The sequence below is a fragment of the Malaclemys terrapin genome, chromosome 3, assembly GCF_027887155.1.
Source record: "Malaclemys terrapin pileata isolate rMalTer1 chromosome 3, rMalTer1.hap1, whole genome shotgun sequence".
Lineage (NCBI taxonomy): Eukaryota > Metazoa > Chordata > Testudines > Emydidae > Malaclemys > Malaclemys terrapin.
The window spans coordinates 175,456,091-175,482,624 of NC_071507.1; the positions used below are offsets into that span (position 1 = coordinate 175,456,091).

The 26,534-nt window shown below is 40.9% G+C and overlaps 1 protein-coding gene across 4 annotated transcripts in view; it reads left to right on the forward strand.

Moving 5' to 3' along the window:
• Positions 1-13,683, forward strand: part of RNF144A (ring finger protein 144A) — a 101,773-nt gene extending 88,090 nt beyond the window's left edge. For all 4 annotated transcript variants that reach the window (XM_054023453.1, XM_054023456.1, XM_054023455.1 and 1 more), the window contains exons 6-8: positions 2,326-2,473; positions 4,333-4,422; positions 8,746-13,683. In XM_054023453.1, the coding sequence (XP_053879428.1) occupies positions 2,326-2,473; positions 4,333-4,422; positions 8,746-8,877 (370 nt within the window). In that variant the 3' untranslated portion in view covers positions 8,878-13,683. The remainder of the gene's footprint in view (positions 1-2,325; positions 2,474-4,332; positions 4,423-8,745) is intronic.
• Positions 13,684-26,534: the final 12,851 nt, after the last annotated feature.

Here is a 26,534-nt window from a genome sequence, read left to right on the forward strand (position 1 = left end):
CACAGGTAGAGAATGCAGCTGCCCACCTGAATAGGGCAGGTCACTGTGTGTACATAACACCTGTGCTCAGGCTTCATCCGTGGTTCCCCATTCACTTCCTGTACCAATTCAAGATGTTGGTCATGATCGTTAAAGCCATGAATGGTCTGGGACTTGGCTATTCTCAAGCCTGCCTCTCCCTCTCTATCTTGTAGTGACAGCTGACTGGCTAGGTTGCTCTTGTTCTCAATTCCTAGGTAAAACCCTACAGAGCCTACAATGGGACTCTCAGCACCCCTAGATTTGGTGAGTGCTCTCACTTACACTCGGCCAAGGTGCAAGTGTGGTGAGCTTCATGGCATGATACAGGGCTTGTATGTTTTGCTCAGCATTTTGCTTGATTTGTGTTTCTTTTCTGTAGGTTTAGAACATGTGGCGGTTGTCCTTGCAACTTGCTGGCGACCATTGTCCCAGCAGCAGTTTGTGCCAGCACGTGCTGGGAATGACAAATGTAATTTGTGTGTTCAAAACATTTCCCCATGGTGTGGTTGTCACGGGTGTGTGTCTCCTCTGATCTATCGGTCAGGAAGTAGTAACCAATCTGGAGTCAGGACATTGTTCAGTCCCCTCCCCACCTCTCATCATCCTACAGGCTGGGAATCCTCCTCTGTTGTTCTCCTGCCTCCCATTGGAGTAGGTGCTGTCAACACCTTTGTCTGAGGCACCATCCTTTTTTCCAGACATTACAGAGTCCTAAAGCCTTCACTGAGCAGGTGGAGCTTGAAGACTCTTCCAGGAAATCAAGGAAGAAAAAATGCTTCTTGGATGCCCTCTCACTCCTGCTCCTTGACATGGACCCCCATTCCATGTGGTGTGAACCTCCACTTTTGTGTGATGGTACTGCAGGCAGGAGTGAGATTGAGAAGCAGCACTGTGAACTAGGTGTTTTCACTACGATTCAGCAGCTCCTTGCCAGCACTGGAGAGAGGGAATATGAGAGATAAGGCAATTTCCTGCAATATCTCTGGGGAGATCTTACTGTATGAAGTTTATGTATCGTTGTGGGCCAGGGATTGCATGTAATTCCCTGCGGGAGAGTGACCACATCTCCTCCAGGAACCAAGAACAGTAGGGGGTATGACGCAAGTTCACTCAGGTTGTAACACCTCCAGAAGGGGGCCAGCACTTGCAGAGGCTCGTATCTGATGGTTCAGAATGGATTCTCCAGAGATCAAGAGACAAAGAAAGGGATAAATACCCTGAGTTTAAACTGACTTAGGACCTTCTTTCTGATCCAGCAAATGGACAGGATCTACTGTTGAAATGGGGTGGGGCCAATCCTTCCTGGGAGGGTTTGGAAGGACTTTGGCCTACTGAGGCCCCACAAAACTGAGGGGTGACCCCTGGTAAGCTTTTAGCATGCATACAGGAACTTTTATTGTTTTTATATATTTTCTCTATAATGCTTTCACTGTAAGAATAAACGTGCTTGTTTATAAAGAGCTGTGTGGTAACTTATAACTGGGGGCAATTCCTCTCTTCCTGTCCTTCGGAGAGAAAGCAGATGCTGGCCTGTTTAGGCAGTCTGGCTTGCTGGGGAAATCACAGTATAGGCAGGGAACTGTGCAGCCTGGAGAAACCCTGGTTAGGATGGAGTCTACCCAAGAGAGTGACAGCTGAGGAACTGGGAGCTTTTAAGTAGGTGCTCTCAGTGGATCACAGAAGGGAATTGCAGATGCAGTTGCCCTGAACTGTGACAGAGGAGGCAAGCCTTGGAGGAACAGGGTATCCAGGAAAACCCAGTGGACTTTGGCTTGGAGGGGAGAGTCCTAGGAGAGGAGCCTCATGGAAGCAAGAGACGCTCAGTCTCTCCCTTTGCCTTCTCATCCAGGGAATCCCTAGGCCCGTGGGCCATAGCCTGGGTCAGCTGGGCATTGTCAGCCTCCCTGTTCTCCACATTGAGATCCTTTCTCCTTCCCCCATAAGAAACAAAAGAGGAGGAGAAAGGCAGATGGACTAGGCATGTAAAAACCTGACTCCAGATTGGTTCCCACGTGCTCTGCTGACAGCTGAGAGCATTGTACACACTGATGTCACCAGGTCACAGAAAACAATTGGTAGATGAGAGAAACGTGTTTTATCTGGTAAGTGCATAGCTGTTCGATAGGCACTATAAAAATTAATTGTTGTACTAGAGCTGCTTTCCGGGTACTTAACAACAAAACAAAAAAAAGCGGATAACAAAACTAAAATGCAAACCCAGATTTTTTTCAATTAGGATGTTATTTTAGTTTCAAACATGCACGGGTACACACCTTATAAACTTCTGCAAATGTCTTCCCACAGTTCAATGTATAAAATGGAAGATGATGATGCTCCCATCAAACGCTGTCCAAAGTGCAAAGTTTATATCGAGCGAGATGAGGGTTGTGCCCAAATGATGTGTAAAAACTGCAAACATGCCTTTTGCTGGTATTGTCTGGAATCTCTTGATGTGAGTATACACTGCGTGCTTCGGTGGACATTGTAAGCTTACAAGTTTGTTATGCTGACTTAAGACTGTCCTATGGATATCCTCACTAGCTGCTCTTTCACATTCTGTGTTTCTTCTGAATCTTTTGTAACACTACTGTTAGCACCTATTTCTCTGCTAAAATGCATGGGCAAGGGCAGAGCTGGACCTTAGCTGGTTACTTGATGGTATTTGTGCACTTGATCTTATTTGCCCCACCTGAAGAGCTGTTGTGCTGTTCACCCTTTGCATAAATGAGATGGAAAGAAGTTAGTGTAATTTGAAATTTGATGAAAATTATTCTTCCTTTGCCATCTCCATGTGGCAGCTACGTAGTTTGTTTCTCACTTTGTGTTGAATACTGTACCATTTACACACAAATCAGACAGCTCCTTCCTAAAGAATTTATATTCTAAAGAGTGTTTGCAGGATGAATATATTTGTATTTCTTTCAGCTCTGCATGATAGTGTAAGGTAACCCTAAATACAGAATCCCATGTAGAGTGTCAGTATTCATTTTAGTGCTGAACTTCAGTAGCGAGAGTTGTTTCTTGATGTTGATTTGTTTTGGTTATTCAGGACAAAGTAAGAGGAAAAAGCCAGTGAACTGATGTATGAAGAACAAACAAGCCAATATCTTATTGTGCCCAAGCACTGGAGTATATACAATATGCTACATCTGTTTCCACATATTAGCCAAGGAAACGTTTTATTGCAAAGTGTAGTTAACAATGGCAGAGGAAATGTTTCATGTCCCAAAAATGTTCCCTAACTATTCCAAATCCTGCAATTGTTACGTTTGAGTGCCTTACGGTTAAGTTTTAAATCATGGGTACTCCCATACTTAGTTAAAATTAGAGGTTCCCTGTGCCTGCGTTGGTTGCTGTACTGAAGTGTGACCAATCCAGATCTGTAGAACTGGGTAGATATCTGCCTTGGTTTGCTTTCCCAGCTGTAAAATAAGTGCCACATTTGAGAGGCTTGGGATCCAAGAAGTAGCTTTCCTCTTCCCATGTTCTGTACCTAGCATGGCCAGTATTTTCAAATTCTGTTGCCTAAACTCCTATTTAGGCATTTAAATAAGCAGGTTGGTTTTCAGAAGTGATGAGCACTAACTACTCTATTGACTCCAATTGTGGGTGCACAGCATCTATGAAAACCAGTCTGTTTATTAAGGTGCTTGACTGTAAGCAATCAGGTTTGAAAATGTTTTTATCCATATGATTTCACTTTTCCTTTCAGTTCATTTCCTGGTTAGAAGATAGGACTTTTTATTTCCTGAGAAAAAGGATTCTTAGCTGCACTTGAGACCCAGTAGCTTTGCTAGACAGGGAAATCCACATGATCTGATATCAAATAGGGAAAAGGAAGGGGGAGTACAATATTAACTTGATGTGCATGGAAATCTAAAAGACATGAAAATAGAAATATTAGTTCTTCATTTTTTGTTTATTACTGTTGTCGTCTTGCTGAAAGGTTCCCACAGTGCTTTACTCTGATCTGCATTGGCTTTTCCTCCAGGCACAGCACAATTCATTCTCTTTATTACCAACACGTGCTTTATTTGTATAATGTTCCATCTTATGAAATCACTTCCATAGTAACCTGGTGGGGAGCAACTCTGGGAAGGGCTGTTCAGCGCTGACCCATGCAAGAATACAAATCCAATTTCAGTTGGTTTTTAACTCTGAAACTTTTCTCTTCATATTCAGTGCTTTGCAGGGATCTTCAAACTTGCTCCCCTCTGTAATATTTTGTTATTTTGCTACCACTGTCTGCTCCATCTTGAAGGAAAAGAGACTCTCTATTAATTGCTAATGTTTCTGTTTAATGTTTCATAGGATGATTTTCTCCTTATACATTATGACAAAGGACCTTGTCGAAACAAGTTAGGTCACTCCAGGGCATCTGTTATCTGGCACAGAACACAAGTAGGTGCAGAGCTTTTTAAAACTTCATAAATGTTCACAGTAAAATGGTTTCTTTCTCTCTCTCTCTCAGTTGTATCTACAAAGAGATCAAATCAAGCATGTGAGTCAGTGTCTTAACCATTCAGTAGTTGAGGGGAGGGCATTGTGGTACAAGGATAGACATTAACAAGGGAATAACACGAAGTCAGGCTCCATCCTGGATTTTGACTCCTAACTGACATGACTGGTTGAGTTTATTAGTGTAAAGTTGTCCCTGGTTTGCTGAGTCTGCATGGACACTAGGTTGATTCCCTCCTCTGGTGTCAGTCAAGCAGTAAAGAACCAATCACGAGCAAAGGATTTTTGTATCCTGCCCCACTTCTTCACCTGCTTCAGATTTCAGACTCTCCCTGTTTCACAGTGAAGCAGGCAACAGGCGTATCTCGCTGAGGTGCCCTCTGTTTTTTGCATCAGCTTCAAGAAATGTGGAGGATGCAGCATGTGACTTGGGGGCCTGGCAAGCCTGCAGGGGAAAAGTGGAGACAGTTCCTTGACCGTTAGAAGCCATTTCACAGTTGTCATGCTGGTGCTGGGTGTGAGCAGTGGGACTAGAACTTGGAACATCTGTGTTTCTAGCCCTGTGGTAATCCACTAGGCAGCTCAGCTGTTGTCCGTACACTATCCTCTCTCTTCTTAGGGGAATGCTTCAGTGAAAGTAGCTTTTTTATTTGTATAAATAGAATAGAAAATATTTGAAACAAAATTGCATTAAAATGATTTGTAAAATTGCCCCACATTTGCTGAAGTTTAGTGAACTCTAAAACAGGTGGATTTTGAATGAAAAGAACTCTTGTTACAAATAGAATGCCCATGTCTATTTCTTCTATCATTGTAATGATTGCTACATTGCACTATGGTGTAATTGGTTACATGACTGATGTTGCTAGCATTGCTAATTAGAAAAACCGAGGTGTCAAGAAATGTAGCACGAGCACCTGTTAATTGGATGACATACAAGAGCTGTTACGCTCAATCCCAAATTTGGGGGACTTTTGATATTCTGAGAATTCCCATTGAAGCCAGGTTATTGAGCACTGCGATTGCCGGTGTTTGCAGGATGCGGGCCCTTATGTTAAGCATTCTTGGAGCATTACCCAAGAGGAGCATAACATAATATCAAAGTGAAAGGCATGATGCTGTAATGCAAAGTGGTGTACTTCCAGTGCAAAAATCACTTCTAGACATTACACATGCTAGGAAATAGCCTACTGTTCAATAGCAGCTGAGTCCACCCAGTGGAAAATGTATCACTGATTCTCACCGGATAACCTGTTGACCTGATCTTAAAAATCCTGGATAAATTCACTGACTGGCATATCTGAGCTGAAAGGAAAATGTAAGCTGGCCTCCTGTTTGATTGTAAAGAGCACTGTTTGCCAGTCTACTTTATTGTTAAATTTTACCTTGGCTCTGCTCAGCTAATGGTGCCCCATAGTGCACACTGAGAAGATTGCACATGGCTACTTGGGTATGTGCTATCGCCAAAGATCAGTATGGGCCGCAGCTGCCCCTCAGTAGCATTTAAAGGAAGCTCAGGGAAGAATCTAGGCTTTGCTTTCACCCTTCAGTGTCAGCAGGTGCCCCAAAGATATTACGCGCAGATGCATCAGATTAGCTGCCTGTCTGACACAGGGATATGTGGGAAAAGGTACTTATAATGTGATAATTTAAAGTAATTGTCTTTGGCAAAAAATAAAAATATTAGGACAAAGAAATTTGAGATTGGTGTCTCTGGAGAGCCGCAGCCAAGCTTTTTATTTTAAAATAAGAATCCTTGTCTAATATTACATAATAAAGCAGTGTGCACTTCACTCCTCAAACTTAATTTTGTTCAGCAGCGCCACCTGCTGAACTCAGTATTGATTTTCAGCCCTGGAATAAAAAATAGCTGGATAAAGGAAATTGCAAAAAGAAATCCACAGTGCTCAGGAAGAAAAATAGTCCCTGGTAGAGAAGGTATCAATAAGCCTGTTAATTTAGGTTTAGAGTATATTTTTTACACTATGGCAAATGAAATATTTGCCAATTAATCAGAATGTTTAGTATCTGACGAGAGCTGGGAGAAGAATTCCTAATGAATGCGATAGTAGTGTTATAGTTTGTATTACCGTAGTGCCTAGGGAGCCCTGGTATTCAAATTGCAGTTGTTCATGAGCAGATGATGATTTTTCCCAGGTATTCATTATTCACAATTATTCTGTGAATAATTGTTGGTGGGTTTGTTGAATGATTTGCAGGCAGGTTGTTGCAAGCAGGCCTTCCAAAATTTACTCTCTCATTTGCTTAGGGCACGTAGGAAGCTTTCTCAGGCAATTAGCATCAATTTAAGAAAAACCTGTAACCTTCCAAATGTGAAATGAGTGGAAACCAATGCAGAGTTGCCTCACTTAAGTGTGCAGTGTTTTTGCCGCTCAGAGAAGAGCCCAGCAACCCAACCCAAAACTGATGGGATCCAACTACAAGTGTTGGATTTGGGTTAGGTGGGTCAGAAAACAACCCAACCCAACCCTCTCAGGCTCAGGTTGGGTTGGGTAACCTCTGATTACCTTCTCCTGCCCGTGGGATCAGTGCAGCAGCAGCATGCCTCACTCCTGCTGGCCACCGCCAACTTATTGCAGTGTGTGTGCTGCGGGATGAGTGCACCAGTAAGATGCAGTGCCTCTCGCTCCACAGAGCTCCCAGTGCATCAGGGAGCAGCGGCTGGCAGAAGTGGGGCTCACAACGGCCACACTGACCCAACCAGCCGGAGGCAGTAGCATCGGTGACAGATTTGCGGGGAGTGGGTGGGGCGGGGGGAGTGTTGGGGTTGGATTGTAAAACAACTCAACTTTCTCAGGCTCGGGTCAGATAGATTGCGTCCAGGTCAGGCTTAAAAATTAGGCTCGAGCAGCCCTCTAGCTCCTAAGCTGTCGATTTCCACTACTGGTGTTGGGAAGGTTGCAGGCAGCAGTGAAACTCACGAGAAATCGGTCTCTGTTGCTGCTTGGGAATGATCTGTGCCACAGCAGGCACTAGAGCTGTTTATGGAGAAGGGCTCAAAAAAAGGAGGCTGTGGGAGGAAAAGAACCACCCACAACCTTGCAGCAGCCAGGAAGCTGAGGGAGAAGTAGACTATGGTGAGATCACCCTACCATTCTAGTAGCAGCCAGGAAGCTCAGGGGTTGGAGGAAAGAGTAGAAAGGAGGAGAGAAAATACTCCTCCCTTTCAGCAATCAGAAGGGAAAGATGGGGGATCAAATGTATTATGTACCTGCTAGCCAGAAGCTGATGCAAAGTTTGGCGCCTCAGAGCAAAGTCCCAGAGACTGCTCCTTGGTAGGAAAACCAACACCTTCCCCTTTTTCTATCAGCTGTGTGGGTGATTATATTGGGTTATTTCAGTAACAGAGGAAAGATAAAGGAACTCAAACTCTAGATATTTTGGCACAGGTAGTGCTTAGCAACCTCAGCTGTATAAAGATTTAAATCTTTCAAGGGAACTTTAAATGCATGGTTACTGCTTGCAAACAAAATGTGACTACATTAAAATGTCAGTTAACATTTCATAAAACTACTTGTGTACCGATAGGTACTACAGAAATATCTAAGATGGCTTCACGCTGAATTTTAAATTGTTTGAGTCCAAATAGTTGCTCTCTGAAAGGAAAACAGTGTCCTTTCTTGAATACCTGTAAGAATCTGTCAGTGGAACTTCCCCAATATAAACATGTTTGCCCTCGGCAGCAGAATTCCTCAAACACCAGATGCTAGAGGCTCAAAATTCGCATTTTATCTAGCAAGAAAGAAAGAAAGGTAAAACTATCCACTTGCACTGAATAAGAGTGGGTAGGTGCAGGAGACCTAGAAAAGCCATCCTTGTTTTTTTGTTCAGTGCAAATTAACATCTGCTTAATCTAGGGTGTGTGAACACATGCATGCGTGCACTATTGAAATTTGTAGGTGACATGATGTGAATTCAGACTGATACAGGGGAAAAGACCATTGCAGTCTAGTAACTATTTTCTCAAGATTAGAGCCTGCTACCATTCTCCCATTCTGAAAATTAGTAATCACCTGTTAACTTAGTTATACAATGTAGTTAACTTAATGTAGTTATATACATTTTATTAAACACAAAAATCTTCTGTGATGTACAACTATGGTGAAATCCTGGCTCTATTGAAATCAGTGGGAGTCTTGCCATTGACTTCTCCCCTAGTGCATTGACTTTGTGTTGGAGCAGAATTTGAACCCTGCAGTGCCAATTGCAGTACTGACACATGTCATTTTTCCATTGTTTTTTCAGGTGGTGGGAATCTTTGCGGGATTTGGTCTACTGCTATTAGTGGCCTCGCCTTTCCTTTTACTTGCTACCCCATTTGTCCTTTGCTGCAAGTGCAAATGTAATAAAGGAGATGATGACCCTCTACCTACCTAGATCATGAGAAGATGGGACTCCTCACACACCTATTTTTTCCCCCTTCTTGCACTTACATTGTTGTAGCCTTACTTCCCCCATCCTGCTTTTCTGTGACAGTGCCATGATTTCAGGAACTGTTGTTAGTACAGTTACATAGACCAAGTACTAATAGTCAGGTAAAGTAGTAGAAGGCAAGTCAGGTGTTTAGAGGATGTTGTGGAACAAAATAAGTGTCTGAAATTAAGAGATGAAGATACTCTAGATAAAAGTAATGGTTTCATGTTGCCCACAAAGGCTATATTGGTGGACTAGGAACGGTGCTATGTTACATCAGCAAAACAACCTAAAAATGAATCAAATCTAATTTTTTCACATATACATTTGCATCAAAATGAGATGTCTTATTCATATTCCTATTTGGGTCACCTATCATTTAAATGTGGCTTTAATATATCTGTTTATTACAACTGTGTTTTTATTAATATTGCAATGGCAAAAACCTCTTTAGTACTTATCTTTCCAAGGATAATGGAAATCAATAAGGTGCATATTGGCCATCATATGCCTTTCTTGAATTTTGGGAAGGGTACAGCTGGAATTGCTGCCTTCCAGGAATTTTAGGAAGTTTTACATGCTATTCGTTCAATTAAAAACTACATTTTAAAAAATAAATATATGAAAGCTGCAAGATTGAGTGGTGTCACAAACCTGCTACCTAATCAAGATTCTTTTAAAAATGTATAGTTGGTATTGATTACCACTGGATCACCAGTCTTTTTCTGAATGGTTAATTTTTGCTGTTATTAAGGGGTCTGGTACACTTACAGGGCTACATAACTTCTAATCCAGGTATCTCAATCTTTTATTTATATATTAAAAAATCCTAATTAAACCAAATGTGTAAATATCTGTGCTATTGAATATTTGGAAGTTCAAGATAGCTCGCTTCTGTCTTAAAGGCAGGTATTGAAAAAAATTGCAGGACTTATTCTGCTTATCAGCAGATTCTCGGCTCAGCAATGATTCCTGTCTTTATTATATATGAAAAGTACTAGACATCCTTATAGTTAGTAGTAAAAGCACCTGGGGTGTTTGTGAAAGTTCTATCTACCATTTACAATATATACTCCATTTTCCAGAGTTCATATCATATCAGATGTGCTGTTAGTAATCATACTGTTAGAAAACAAAACAAATTTCTCTTTAAGGATTAGTTTGTTTTGTTCCAACATTACCTTATGTGGCATCATTTTTATTTTATTTTTCTTTTTTAATTTACAATGTTGTAAGTTTTCCAGGGTAGTAAAATGTCCAAATCAACATATTATTAATACACAGAAATTACTTTTCTGCAGTATTTTTTGGAAAACTGTAAGAGACCCCTTTGTAAATGCGGGCTTCAAAAACAGCAAAAGAATTTGACAAAAATGTAATGTAATGGCCCTGATCATGGAATGTGGTACACATGGGCAGATCTGTGTCCAAGCGGAGCCCACTATTCTGCAGAGCATGCTAGTGGAAGTTAAACTGTATTTGAGAACATAAAGATATAATAGAGTAGGAAAAGATGCAGTGATGTGTATATGTGCAAGTCAATGGGGCTCACCACCTAAGACATGGCAGGATCAAGGCCACAAAACATAACAGCAGTCTGACATAGCAAAAAAACTGTTTGTTTGTTCTGTTTGTTTTATGTTTAGTTTTAGTTTGCATATTTGAATAGAAATGTTGCAGGGTAAAATTTTTAAAAGCCCATTGACTTTCAGTGAGACGTAGACTCCTAAGGGCATAAATCACATTTGAAAATGGGAAATAGATTCCTAAATCACCTAGGTACTTTTGAAGATTTTCTCCTCTGTCCAACCTCAATATTCTTGATTTTAAAAAATATTAGTATTTTAAACTGGCTAAATGAGAAATGCTTGCAGGAGATCCAGAAATTATTTTTGTCTTAAGATGTTCAACCTTTTAAAGATGGCAATCTGATTGCAAGCTAATGCTAGTTGTATGTTACGTCATTAGCTTTGTATTACAGAACTTTAATGATATTGACATTTTTTTTTTTTTTTTTTGCTTAGCTAATCAGAAATAACATGGGATGGCTGGATGGCTCACAAGAGCTTATCAATGGGATAGGCATACTTTAACTAGTCACCACTGGTCAGCCCTGGTTTCAGTGGCTAATGAGGTTGCAGTCTCAGTCCAGCTCCTCCTAGAGGATGATGTCCTTATCTCAAAAGACTGACCAAATTAGAAAAGCACCCTGATTCAGGATAGTACTTAACTCACATTGTCCTGAATCATCGTTTTGATGTATATGATTAATAGGTATGTACCGCTGGATCAATAACTAGTTTCTCCAGATCTGAGGCATGTTGTCAAGGTAGTGTGGGAAGGCTTGAATTCTGGCCCTTATTCTCCAATCCTGATCTGCACAGGACTGATCCAGTTGCAGCATCAGAGAACTAATTGTTCAGTGGGAAAAACAGACCCCAGGTTTCCTGGACTAGCAGTTCTGCATTCCACTTATGTGAGCACTAAGCAACACACTGTTTTCCTTTAAATCACAAATGGTTCTAATTGGCAGTTCCATCCAAGAAACTGGTTTATAGGGGCCTATCAATATAGTATCTGAGGTATTGTGGCATAAAGATTAACCTCTACTTTGTCTTTCTTAGAAGTAGTCTTTTCAGATCAGGGGTGAAGCAGGGCAGTGTTGAGAATCTGTGATGCCCTTGATAGAGAACTTCACTCCCCACAGTTGTCACTGACCCCTTTGCAGGGCACTAAATTTACTTCAAAATTAAAGGAAAAAATCCTACACTGCATTATAGATGTAAACATTTTTAAAAGGTTAGATTTCAATTGAGGATCACCATTAACACAGACACAAATGCCTGGGTTTATCTGATCATATCCAACATATATAGGACTGTGTCTGATCTCAGCATGCTTGGGTTCACTACAGTAGATTTCCAAGCTGTCAGCTGATACATCTTCTTGATGTTTGCGTAATAATGTGTGTATATTCACAAAGAATATGCTGTAATCACTTTCAGGCATGCTGAATATCATAACCTTACATCTTATTTTTAAATTTTACCACTACAGTTTTGTTTCCTAAGAGTGGATGTCTTCAGGAATCACTGATTTACAAGCTCTGTTGATGCGATGGCATTTACTACCCTGAATGTATTGTTTTAAACTCTGACATTACTGCCCCATAATAGTGGGTTTAAATATCCTCATGCCTTTGTTGCATTTCTAAGGAAAATATTTAAACAGATTTCAGACAATCTGTTATAAACCTTCATCTGAAAATTGAGATTAACTGCATGGTTTCTATTGTGTTTCATATCTGTCCTACTGTTTACTTCATTTGCATTGCCTTAAATGCTGTTTTTAATGAAATTTAACAGAGCATATGGTTTGCATGTTCTATTGGGAAGGATGAGTTTCTAGTGGTTAGAGCAAAAGACAGAGTGGAGTCAGAACTCCAGGGTGGTTGTATTTTTCCTCTCCAGCTCTACCAATGACTTGGGGCTCAGGCCTGTTCCTACTGAAAAGAGTAGCAAAGCGCTCTCTTTGACTTCAGTGGGTGCAGGATTGGGCCCTCACAGTGTTCTTGGACAAGTCACTTATCCTTCCTTTGTCTCAGTTTATCCATCTGTAAAATAGGTGGAACAATGCTCACCTACCTCACAGGGTTGTTGTGGGGCTTAATTATTTTTAAAGTTTTTTGAGATCCTCTGACGGGACATTAGATAAGTACTTAGCAATGTTATTTTATGTTAATATTTCAGTTGTTTCTAACAACCTTTAAGCATGGATCCTCATATTGTATCATGCAAAGTTCTATTTTTTTTTCAGGCATCATAATCTTTCCTAGAATATTTATTTTAAAATCATGATGGATCACAAAGAAGAACTGAATGGCCCAGTTCTTAGCATAGAATTCATGACCTGACCTGCAGAAAATATTTAAAATTAAGATTCCTAAAATATTCTGTCTGATGATGAAGGACGAGGGGAACAATATTCCTAGTTCAGAAGAGGATATTACACTTTGTGATTTTAAAATTTTGTGAGTAGGAAAGAAAAAGTGGGGTTTTGTGTATTTCTAGGTTCTCCCTTTCCTATTAAGGATATACATGTATTTAATAAAAAGCATTCTTCATCCTGATAATGTACAGTATGCATAAAGCTTCATGCCAGTTTGCTTTTTGAAACCAAACTCCATATGTTTCCTATATATATATATATATATATATTCTAAAATCTTACAAAAATGGACAGAACATGGAAGTTGTCACACCGTGACATAAAAGATATCAAGGAAAGCCTGCATCAGTGCTTCTTTGCTAAGTAAAGCATGCTGTTTTGTTTAAAGCCCTGTGATCTTCATAATTGCTTTGATTTGTGTATCTCTCTTACAGAATTCCAGGAACATTAGGTACAGGAACGTGCTACATAACTGAACCTTTCTTGCTTATTTTATTTGATAAATATGGATGTATTTTAATCTTGTATAGAGATACGCATGAAGGAGTCATGCATATGTATAAATGATGATGTATTTGACCAGTGTAAAAATAAGTTCTGTTTATGTATTTGAAATGTAAGTACTTTTTGTGCCACTAACACTGTGATGTATAAAAGAGCTGTTGAATGCCTTTTAATGTTGTGTTTTGTACTTTGAATCATACCGAAAGTTTAATTTGTAATTTCAATAGATATTTTAAAAGAATGTGTCTCCTGTGATTCTTCATAGTGGCTTGTAATTATTAATACACAATTAATACAATTAAAGAAATTTGAAATATTGTTACAATAGTTATTTATATCATCTACTCCTTCCATCAGAACAAAGACGAGAGAAAGCACTTACTATGGGTCCGATCCAGTGATCATTTCAGTCAATTGGAGTAGGCCTTAAATGGGTTAATTTGGTGCTCCAACCATCAGTTTGGAATACCTATTATTCAAAGCACCACAGGTTCAGGTCACAACAAAGTCAGCTCTGCCCATCACCTTCCCACGGTGGGTAGTTTGAGTTCCTGTCTGTCCAGTGCCTGTGGTGTTTCACGCAATAACAAAAAATTGCCATACTGGGTCAGACTAATGGTCCATGTAGCCCAATATCCTGTCTTCTGACAGTGGCTGGTGCTAGATTCTTCAGAGGAAGTGAACAGAACAGGGCAATTTAACAAGTGCTGCATCTCCTGTCATCCAATCCCAGCCTCTAGCAGTCAGAGGTCTAGGGACACCCAGAGCATGGGGTTGCGTCCCTGACCATCTTGGCTAATAGCCATTGATGTCCTCCATGAACTTATCTAATTCTTTTATGGGCCCAGTTACACTTTTGACCTTCAAAACATCCCCAGGCATTGAGTTCCATAAGTTGACTGTGCATTGTGTGAAGTACTTCCTTATGTTTGTTTTAAACCTGCTGCCTATTCATATCATTCCGTGACCCCTGCATCATGTGTTATGTGAAGGGATACATAACACATCCTTGTTCACTTTGTTCACACCACGCATGATTTCATAGACCTCTATCATATTCCCCTTTAGTCATCTCTCCTCCAAGCTGAACAGTTGCAGTCTCTTTAATTTCTCCTAATATGGAAACTGTTCCAGACCCCTCATCATCTTTGTTGCACTTTTGTGTACTTTTTACAATTCTAATATATCTTTCTTGAGATGGGGTGACCAGAACTGCTGGCAGTATCCAAGGTGTGGACATACAATGGATTTACAGAGTGGCGTTACGATATTTTCTGTCTTTTTATCTCTCTCTCTCCTAATAGTTCCTAACATTTTGTTAGTTTTTTTGACTGCTGCTGCACATTGGGCAGATGTTTTCAGAGAACAATACACAATGATTCCAAGATCTTTCTTGAGTGGTAACTGCTAATTTAGACCTCATCGTTTGTATGTATAGTTGGGATTATGTTTTCCAATGTGCATTATTTGCATTTATTAACATTAAATTTAATTTGCCATTTTTGTGAGATTCCTTTGTAACTTCGCAGTCAGTTTTGGACTTAACAGTATCTTGAGTAATTTTGTATCATCTGCAAACTTTGCCACCTCACTGTTTACCCCTTTTTCTGATCATATTATGAATATGTTGAACAGTACTGGTCTCAGTACAGATCCTTGGGGAACTCTGTTGTTTATCTCTCTCCACTGTGAAAACCATTTATTCCTACCCTTTCCTACCTTTTTAACCTGTTACTGATGCCTGAGAGGACCTTCCATCTTATCCCGTAACTCCTTTCCTTGGTGAGGGACCTTGTGAAAGGCTTTCTGAAAGTCCAAGTACACTATATCCACTGGATCACCCTTGACCCTTGTTGGCACCCTCAAAGAATTCTAATCTATTAGATTGGTGAGGCATGATTTCCCTTTACAAAAGCTGGGTTGATTCTTCCCCAACATAGCATATTCATCTATGTGTCTGATAGTTCTGTTCTTTACTGTAGTTTCAACCAATTTGCTTGGTATTGAAGTTAGGCTTACTGGCCTGTGATTGCCAAAATTGCCTATAGAGCCTTTTTTTAAAAAATCAGCATCATATTAGCTATCCTCCAGTCATCCGATATAAAGGCTTATTTAAGTGATAGGTTCTATACTACAGTTAATAGGTTCAATTAACTGTTTAATTTTAATTTGCAGTTTCAATTACTGTTTAATTTATTATTAACTTCCTCTGCTGAGACCTCAATCTGGGACAGTTCCTCAGATACATTACCTAAAAAGAATGGCTCAGGGAATCTCCCTCACATCCTCTGTAGTGAAGACCAATGCAAAGAATTCATGTCACTTCTCCACAATGGCCTTGTCTTCCTTGAAAGGTCCTTTGGCACCTCAATCATCCAGTGGCCCCACTGACTGTCTGGCAGGCCTCCTGCTTCTCGTGGTTTTTTATTTTATTTTATTTTTTTAAAATGCTTTTCGTTTTTCTTCCTTTTGCTAGTTGCTTTTCAAATTCTTTTTTGGTCTGCTTAATTATACTTTTACACTTGACTTGCCTCAGTAGGATTTGACTAATTTTTAAAGGATGTCCTTTTGTCTCTAAGCACCTTTTTTACTCTATTGTTTAGCTATGGTGGTGCTTTTTTGGCTCTGTTTTATAAAATAAAAATAAAAAAAAAATTGTGGTATACATATATGAACCTCTATTGTGGTGTTTTTAAAAAGTTTCCATGCAGCTTGCAGGAATCTCTTTCACTTGTAGTGCCACTCTTGCACCAGCAAAACCTGGTCATTCATTCATTCATTCATTCATATATATATATATATATATATAAATTTCCCTGCATTAATACATTACATTTTGCTTATGTTGCTAGTCAGAAGTTGGGGGAAATGATGCAATTCTCCTCTCTTGCACCTCATAAGGTCACTGGACAAACTTTGTCTCTCATATCCATGAAAGTTACAGTGCCTGAATTTGTTAAAGAATTATATGTGCAATTACAGCAGTGTGCAGGGGAACTGGATGATTGTGTGTGCAAGTGGCCATTTATACATCTAATGGGCCACTTGCACAGGAAATGGCCACTTGCACAGGCAGATACCTGATTTTATTGCATGCAAAACAGGGACACAACTTCTGTACATTTTAAAAGTTAAGTCCACAGGATGACTGCCCACTTAATTATTCCTTTCATCCTTCCTTTGTAGTTGAATGTGGCAACTGTTCGCACACAATCGGTTTAGATATTTCAGTCAAGCATTTGGGTAAATGGTTCTGTAAATATCACAGGGCTTCCTGAAATTATTATTCAGACTGTATTTCTAGCACTTGCACAGTGTGGGAACAATCCTTATTCTCCGGTAATTCCACCTTCTGTTTCAGCAGAATATGGTTCATAATCAGGATTTGTTTTGCTAAGTAATTCCCTTTAGAGAAGAGGTTAAGTTTTCAGAGAAGTATGCAGCTTGCAATCAGATGTGCAGTCCAATTGTTCAGTCTCATGGGCGTTTCCACAATCACTATGCAGATTTCAATATACTCTGTTTTTAGAAGGATTTCCAGAGCTGTGCCTCTAATTGTGTGATCATCCTCCTGTATGGCATCTCAGCAGTCAAGGAATTCACTGCATCACAGAGAGAGCATGTGAAGTATTTTAACACAAACCTCAGGCAAGATGGCCAGTCTATCAGATTTGTGATTCATCTTAAAATGGCAACCAGAGACTTATTTATACACACAACAGATACAGAGGTAGTGCAGGCTTCCCCAACACTAATCCAGAAACTTTAGGAACAAGAGAGTGGTTGCATTCTCCAAGCCCATTCTGTCCTTGACCTTTCTTCTGAGACTGAAGGATGCCAATTACACTAGCAGTTTTCATGAAGTTTTTACGGCAATTTGGATGAGACCAACAAACTCATTTTACTTAGGCAATAAAACAGCTGGTAGAAACTTTTGGTCACTTCTGACTTAGGCTTGATTTAAAATAGTAACTTTGAGAAGTGAGGTTATATTTTGATACCAGTTCCTTTAGCCACCCAGAGGCCACTTTGGGGGGACCTTAAAATCATGATTCTTATTTGGCTCTAGAACAAAGAGTGCCTCCTGAAAGATGCCACTTTTGTAGCACTCAGATGTTTTTGAAGAATTTACTTAAAACAAATTACAGCCAGGTTATTCTGCTACTGTATGTTGTTTCCGAATTAGTTCCATCACTCTGTGTCTTTGTGATTTTTCTATAGTGAGTACACATGCCACATAGAGTTTTTAGATAAAGCAAATCAAACAAACTCACTTCATTGTTAGCTGCTATTTGTTTCCTATTTGAATAGAAACTCTTTTCAATCTCTTCTAGAAAATAGGTGAGAGGGAGTATTCCAGGCTTTCATTTGCTGCTCACACAAGAGGAACAATGTAAAACAACTTCTGCTAATTAGTTTCTTTTCTGGTGTCTTCAAATGTGATCTGTTTTTCAAAACCAAAATAAAATTCACACTTAAATCAATACAGAAGAACTAAAATGGGAAAATATTTCAGGAGAGAGGAGAGCCCCAGCATATACAGTCTGGCTGCTCAGGCTTCGTGCTCGTTTCCAGGATCTGAGTGAATATATCTAGGTATAACCCATATTTTTAGGGTATGTCTACACTACAATGGCACAGCTACGGTGCTGCAGCTGTGCCACTGTAGTGTAGACACTTCCTACACTGACGGAAGGGATTTTTCCCTTGATGTAGGTAATCCACCTCTCCAAGAGGCAGTTGCTAGGTCAATGGAATAATTCTTCTCTCAGTCTAACTGGGTCTACTTTGGGGGTTAGGTTGACCTTTTACAACGCAGTGTGAGAAATTTTTCACAGCCCTGAGTGATGTAGCTGGGTCAACCTAAGTATAGGTGTAGACCGGACCACAGTTTTTCATTTTCATATACAACAAATTTTCTCTCTCACTCACACACACACACACACACACACACACACACACACAAATCTCATATACACATCATTTCTCTCTCTCACAATCTCTCTCTCACTCACTCTCTTTCATCATTTGTGTATCTTTTAGCCTGCATAGCACACTTAGGTTAGCTGGAAGAGAGAGCCCTCTTTCCCACCTATAATTCTTTAGCACAACTAATCCAGTTTTTCCTAATGCAATGTTAATTGTATGCAACAAATGTACCGAGACAGGTGTTATGACATTTTGAAATATTCTATATTATTTGAAAGAGGTACTGATTTCATTCCATTTGTAAAAGACTTTTTGTTACCCTTTTAGTGTTGGTAATTTCATTCTTGTTTACACTCCTTCCAACCGGAAGTTTGAGGAAGTGCAACTTGGTCTGAGTAAGGATCTTGTAGAATTGGGTGCTCCAGGATGTCCAAAGCCCACTGAAATCAATTAGTCTTTCTATTGACTTCAGTTAGCTTTGAACTGGGCCTTAGGTGAGCAATAAATGACTACATGTGCCTCTTTGTGCTCCCACAGATCTCCTGTAAGAGAGAATAAGAGAGAAATATTTACTTGACAGGTTTTTATCAAAAGTCATTTGCTTCAACTATCAGGACCTATTCTAATGTGGTAGAGTAGAACAGACTGACTTCAAAAAAATATATAAAGGAGAGAGCATTGTCCATTCTGCCTAGAAGATTGCAGGCCTAAATTTCTCAAAGTAGTGTAAATTAAACTGTGTGGAGATCCAGAAATCAAACCTTGCTGCATTTTATTCTTGAAACTGATTAAAAACAAACAGCTTATTTTTTTCTTCTGTCCCTTGAGCTGATGTTTTTGGGTTTTCGTGGGTGGGAGAAATGCTTGTGCTGCCTAAAAAGCCCAAGGTCCCATTATACTTCACGAATGACCCTGTCATTTTGTGGGATTACCCACAAGAGAAACACAAAGCACTTTGCAAAATTCCAACGTAAAATCGTCAAGGCAGAAGGCCACAGTTCAGCAATTTTTTTAAATATTTCACTAATTGTTAGTGTGTTCATTTTTAAGTGCAGTAGAACTGTGCATAGCTGTAGGGCCAAGTGAATGATACTCGAATAAGAAAAGAATAGGGTTAGGATTTTCTGATGTAACGTGACCCGATATAACATGAATTCGGATAAAAGGCAGTAAAGCAGTGCGCGGGGGGGCTGCGCACTCCAGTGGATCAAAGCAAGTTCAATATAACGTGGTTTCACCTATAACGTGGTAAGATTTTTTGGCTCCTGAGGACAGTGTTATATCGAGGTAGAGGTGTACACATTTAAAAGCCCAAATCTATAACTTGACTTTTGGTTGAAGTTTTCATTTTCATTGGTTCTGTTATGAGCCAGCAGGGTGCACTCTGTGAACACAATATTAAACCAAGTAAAAATAAAAAGTAAAAACCAAGTATTCCTTTGTCAATATTTGATATAAATACAGATGAATAAATCTCACTGAAAGCTCATACTCTTAAAGCAGAGGTTCTAGCCTTAATTTGAATAAGGAGTGGCACAGAATTAATTGCAATGATGTAATAGCTAAAAATAACAAAGTAATGATGGACATTGCCAGCTTGTACTGCAGCCACTCTCTCTCTCTCTCTCTCTCTCTCTGTATATTACAGTGTTCTTTGGCTGTGAAGAATAGATCATCCTTTTCAGAAAGCCACCAACTGAAACAAGAAATCACTACATTCTTTCAGGAAACTGAAGTAGGTATAGAGAAGTTTGGTGTCCACAGACAGCAGAAGAAAGATGCAGATAAAAAAGGTCTTTTCTACCTGATGGCCTGTTCAAAGGGCACTGAACTAGTGCCAGATCTGAAAAAGCAGTTGGTCCAAAACAGTTTATGCATTGGCAAGTGCCTATATTGCAGAACTGACAGATCTCAGAACTCACAACAGAGAAATTATTCTCTTTTGCCTTCTCACCCACCCACCATCCTCAGCTTCAGTAGCTATGGTTCTAAATACAGATGTTCAGCAAAGACAATGCAACTGTTAAAATAATAATTTTCTCTCCATTTAGCAGTCACAACATGAAATTTGGCTGAGAAGTCAAGCTACTGTGAGTACCTGCTGTGAGTCCTTCTGCTTCACTTTTACTAGATCTATTTATACATCTTCCAGTGCTGGTGTCTCTTCTCCCCAAAATAGTCTATCTGAACAAGACAGACGGAGGAATAAACAAAAGAAAATGTTACTTTTTCTCATGTCCTGAAGTTGTGTAAGAAACTATCAAAATCTTGTCAATACCAACATCACGTAACTTTTCTTAAATGTGCATTAACAATCTTTGGTGCTGCAATGTCCATGTCCATGTCACGTGGGGACTGGTAAATGTCCACCATTCCAATAGTGGTGGGGAAGTTTCTGGATCTTATTAGGTGAAACCTGTTGGGACCCTGTGAAGAACAGGTTGTGTTTTTCTTTGGCTAAGGACCCCCTTCTTCCTTTGCATGATCTTCTTTGACAGATCTCTCAAGTATTCTATGTTTCATGGGACACTGCTTTTAGGAATTTTCAGTGGTGCAGTGTGTCTCACCATCCTACCATTGCACTGCTTTCAGATATAACTTAGAGAATTTTTCACTTGACCAGAGCTCAAAGAGCCGGGAAGCGATGCCGCCCAACTGATGACTTCTCTTCCCGTTGCCTGCACAGCCAGCTATACCCAAGTGGTAGAGGATGGCATACAGAGAGAATGTGCCTACTCAAACTCGACTCCCGTCTGCAGCCTGTTTGGTGCCAGTTGTGACTCTTCCTCTTTCTTCTCCGCTCTCCCCCATCTGAGAGATGTGCTGCAGGACAGATGGACAGCTGCTGTCTCTGGACCAGTAACTTGTAGAAGATACAGGACTTCCGGGGCTATGCTGAAGTTTTCTACTGCTTGAAGCAATTAAAAGCAGACAGGTAAGTGGAGACTGGACAGAATAGAATGAGAGATAGCGAAAGAGCAATGGAGAGATAAAATTGGGGGAAAGAAATGATACAGTAGGAGATATCATTGATTTCAAATTTCAGTGATCAGAACTGTGACACTTTTTGGGGGGTCTTTGCTATGCCAGTTTCTAATGTCTCCCTGAGACTGGGAGTCTGCAAGGCAGAGTAGGGAGGCCTTGTCAGGAAGTAAGCTGTGAGTGGGTTACAACAGACCGATACCCAGATGGGCAGGGCCACTGGCTATGCAAAGCTGGCCTAGATCAGTGGCACTCAAACAAATTTTTTGCTGTTCCTGCAGAAATTCCCAGTAGCTGCAGTTTTGACAGTTAAAATATTATACTAGGGATAGTCTAGTCACTTGGTTACTTGGAAGTGCCAAGTAAATAAAATAATAAACCTTTTCAATGTAAAGAGTAATATGTACTATTAATAATACCACAAAAGTTACACAGTTATTCCTAAGTATATCGATTTAAAATAAATGTTTGTAACAAAATTTCTCATGTCAAGCTCTGGAGTTCGTCATTGCACTGTATCGTTACCAAGGGCTATGTCATGAAACAATTGATTGCCTGGTTGAACAGAAAGCACTGAAGGTTTGACGAATTCACCATCTGAAAATGGTTTGCAGTGCTGCCAATGCAATAACTTGCCTTAAGGGTTGCTAGACGTAATTCATCCTTTCAGGAAGCAAAGTCCTTCAGTTTCTTTAGCTGTTGAACTATTTCACTTCTGGTTTTATGCAAGAGCTTTCTTATGGAGAAAATTGTCACCATAGTTTTTCTCTATTTCTGATTCATGAGTTTTATAATGACCCTGCGTGCCGTACAATTTCATCTCACGAAGTTCTGTTTTACATATAGTACAAATCGCGATGGTTTTGGATGAATTGGTTCCAACAAAACTCAATACTTTTCTTCCCTCTCACTATTATATACCCTCTTTTCATTGCATTAGTCATGGCTCCCCTAGCAGAAATTGGTACCAACAAGCCAGAGTTACGGTTGTTACTCATAGTGGGTTCAATATAAGCTGGTTGCTTCTGTGCTTCCTTTTTAGCAAACAAGTTTTGTATATCTATAGTAGCACATGAAAAATTTGAAGTTGCTATTGTGGTGGGGGCTGCCCTCGCTAGTGGTTCCTACCAACTGGAAACTTTGGGCTCGCTTCTGCTTCTCACACACACAGGCTGCTCCTTGGGACTGTCCCTGCCCTTGTGCTCCAGCTCTGGCTGGCTGTATCCCTGCTGTAGCAGCAGCTATAGCTACCTGCTGGGCCTCTACAGTCACTGCACCACCTGCATTCCCTGGCCAATGCTGCCAGCCTGAGAGACGTTTGGGATTCAGCCCCCCAGGAGCAGCACCATGCAACCTCTCCAGGTTCTGTCTGGCTCCTCCCCCTGCAAGCTGATTAGCCCAGAGTCCACCAGGTGGCCCTTGATTAGTGACACTCCCCTCCTCTAATGGGAGGCAAGCTGGGAAACAGGGAATTCTGGCCAATCAGAGCCCTGCCAGTGCCCCCTTGTCAATCAAGGCAAAAGGGGTGGGGAGAGAGGACTGGTTCCCTCTCACGGCCAGAGGCAGCAGTCCTGCTACACTATAATGAAACACAGCCAGGCTCAGCTTGGGCTTGAGCTGCTGCTTTTGCTGCAGGGAGCAGAGCCAGTGGCCATGGCAGGGAGCTTGGGCAAGGGCCTCTGGGACTTCAAAAGTCACGGTGGCTGCACCTGAAGTCCTTGAGGGCTGTGTTTGGGAATCGCTGGCCTAGAGACAGAGACTTCCAGCTTATTAATGGCTAAAGTGCATCCTAGGAAAGAGAAAGTGGTTGTGTACCAATGACACCATCACCTGTGCAAACATCCTGAACCCGTCTCAGTCTGGCTCCAGTCTAGTGAATGGAACTAAAGCAGCTCTGGTTGCACTGTGGGTAACCGTTTCATGGTCACAGATAGAGATGGAACAATGATTCTGATACTATGCTATCTGCTGGTCACATTGGTTGCTCACCCACATGGGGCTGCTAACCAGCCTACTTGTCCTCGCAGGAGTCCATGGAGTTTGGGAAGATTCCTTCATTCAGTCCTTTCTAATTGCTCCCAAAATGTCTGGAAGGTGGTGCTGCGCCTCCTCGTCAATGGCTAGAACTGCAGAGTCCATTAGGGGTCAGTCGCTACATTAGTCTCTCTGTACATCTATGTACAACCATTGGGGGAGATACTCAGTTGACAGTGGCAGTTATGCAATGATATGATGAAGACATGCAGCTGAATCCTTTTTATCCAGTTGCAGACACTTCTGTCTCAGGAATAAAACTGGGGGGAGGGGAGTGCATGGCCCAAAAAACACTGGTTTAAATTAAAGCCAGGCAAGACTGAAGAACTGTCAGTAGTAATAATACCCAGTTTTTTTTCTCAGTAGATCTCAAAGCGCTTTACAAACGGAGCTAAGTATCATTCTTCCACCTGTGGCTAGGAAGAAGCTTGTTTATCCCTTTTGGGTGAAGATCTGGCCATACTAATTTATACATTTGTCCCCTTTGATTGGACATACTGCAACATTCTCTACCTCACCTCACACAAGAAACTCACAAAGACGCTGTAGTTAGTCCACAAGGCATTGGCCTATCTTATAAGTGTAGTGAGCTGAGAACTGTCTGCACCTCTCCCAGCATTCATTGTATTTTTAAAGCCTGTAAATCACTTGATATCCTGCAGTGAGAATCACTTGGTAAAAGAGAATAGCATCCCTAGTCAATGGAATTGATGTCACTATAGTCCCAGTTTGACCAGCAGTCATCTCCCATAATCATTAGGCTGAATCAGGTGAGTTGCCACTGATGCCCCAGTTTAACTCTACATTGTTATAGGGCCTTTCATTCCAAGGCACTTTACAAATTGGGTGCAGAGAATACTATGGAACTGCAGAAGGCTTGGGGATAGAAGGTGCAGTCAACTGATGTGCTGCACATTGCACAGCAGTGTTCGGGGAGGGGGAACAGCACCATGGGAGCAAACCACTCTTCTATACAGAAAGTATCACTGTCAGGGCCGTCCCTAAAGGGGGTGCGGGGCCTGGGACATAGGTGCTGAGTTTCTAATCTGCCGGGGGGGTGCTCCCCCTCCCAGGCTCTGCCCCCACTCCACCCCTTCCCCCAAGGCCCTAACCCTGCCTTGCTTCTTCCCCACCCTGCCTCTTCCCCACCCAGTTCCCTCCCCTGAGCGCACTGCATCCTCGCTGCTCCTCCTCCCTGCCCCCAGTGCCTCTTGAGCCCATGAAATATCTGATCCGTGGCAGGTGGTAGGCGCTGAGAGGGAGGAGCGGCGCTGATCAGTGGGGTCTGCCGGCGGGCAGGAGGTGCTGGGGGGAGTGGGAGGTTCTGGTAGGGAGCTTCCATTGGCCGCTGGAGTGGGAGATTCTCATAGGGGCTGCCGGTGGCCGTTGCTCACCTCCTCACCCCCCTCCTGCCGCTTGCCTCCCCGCCTGCCTCCTGACCCTGTTCACCTTCAACTCCCCGCCTGCCTCCTCATGATTTTATCGAAGGGCCGAGGCCCCCAAAGCACGGGGCCTAGTCGCCCTGATTCGCCGTACCCAAGGAACAGCTCTGATCACCGTCTCTTTAAAGTCCATGAACAGCAGCCAGCACTTGAGGGCCTGAATCTCAATTGCCCCTTTGGCCCCATTATGCTGCTTATAAATTGGCTGTAGAGCAGGCTGCTCTCCTCACTGAGTAACACTCCCTTCTTGGTACTCTCCCAATGATGTAGAGCTATTGCAGCCCCCAGAACAGGGGGTGTACAAGGGTGTGTCTGGAGGGCACTGTGTCCTGGCTAGTCTCAGCGACTGCAATCGCCCTTGGGGCAGATTTCAGCAGAGTAGAAATCAGAGCAGTTTCTAAAGGTGGGAGTGTTTACCAAACCTCACTTTATGGCAACAGAAACAGCCACAGAAAGATTAAATAAGCAATGTTTCCCAATTAATTTGTTTAACCAGCAAGATTTTTGAACATATGCCCTCATGCAGGCTAGCTGCTAAATTGATCATCTCTTGGGAAAATGTAAAAGGTGGGTGTTTTTGTGGTTTATTTTACTAAAATTGAGTTTTCTTGTCATTTTAAACACAACAAAACAAGCTCTTGAGTGAGACACAATGCCTTTCTGATTTTCTTTCATACATGGTGTCATGGCAACAGGAAGAATTCAAAACTAATCATAATCCAGACAAGATGGCCTCTACTTATATTAGATGTTGGTTTTATCTTTGCCTTGTGATTTTATTTGTGCCAAAACAAGATCAATGGAATTCTTTGCTGCTAAGGATTTTGTTTTCCAGTGGGTAAGTCTTGTGGTTACTAATTTGAGCATGCAGCAAGCTGTCAATGGAAATTATGATTTAGAATAAGTAAGATTTTAAAAAAAGACACAAGGCAAAACAAGATTAAAAAGGAAAAGCAAGAAAAAGCAGGAAATGATTAAGATAAACTAATCTTGTTAAATTTTAGTTAACACTGTAGGTGAAACCAAAATATATGATCTTTAGCAAGAAAAGCACAAATGACAGCTATTGACAGTTTACCTAAGAGATTATTTTTGTATGCATACATAGCATTAGAACATGTTTCAGTTTAGAAATATTTGGTACTTTCTTTTGATTAGGTGATACTTTAGCCTCAAAAACAAATTGATATTGTGCAATGCAACCTTAAATCAAAACTCAATTTTTTGGACCATTAGAGGTGTTTCACTCATTCAACAAGTGGTTACTATGCTGCTCATCTTTCATATTGCTCCACAAAATATCAATTTGCTTTCAGAATTTATTTATGTTCTCTTCATCAGTGGCATTGCTTAAGATTCACATATTACATAGGTTGTTAGATGTGGGTTCCATGCAAAATCTAAGTGTTTTTCATTTTTAAAAGGGATTTTAAACCCTTTTTATGGTGAAGATAGCATTCTGTTACATTTGAAAACTAGCTCTGAATATCCGTCATACTGATTTGCCCTAACAGTGAGGGATTATTTATGGTTCCCCTTACCTGGGATCCTGTGAGCTTACCATGACTACCAGATCCTGCAGCTCACTACCAGTTTCTTAATGCCTTTTCTGAGTGACAAAGCATTATTGCTAATCACAACTCTTCAGAACTCATGACCTGCAAAAATCATGAATATGATATAAAAATCATAGCATTTAAAAAAATAATAATTTTTGGATTCCTTGTTTAGCTAGTTTTGTGTCACTAGGATTCATATTTTTAGGCTTTTCTCTACAACGAG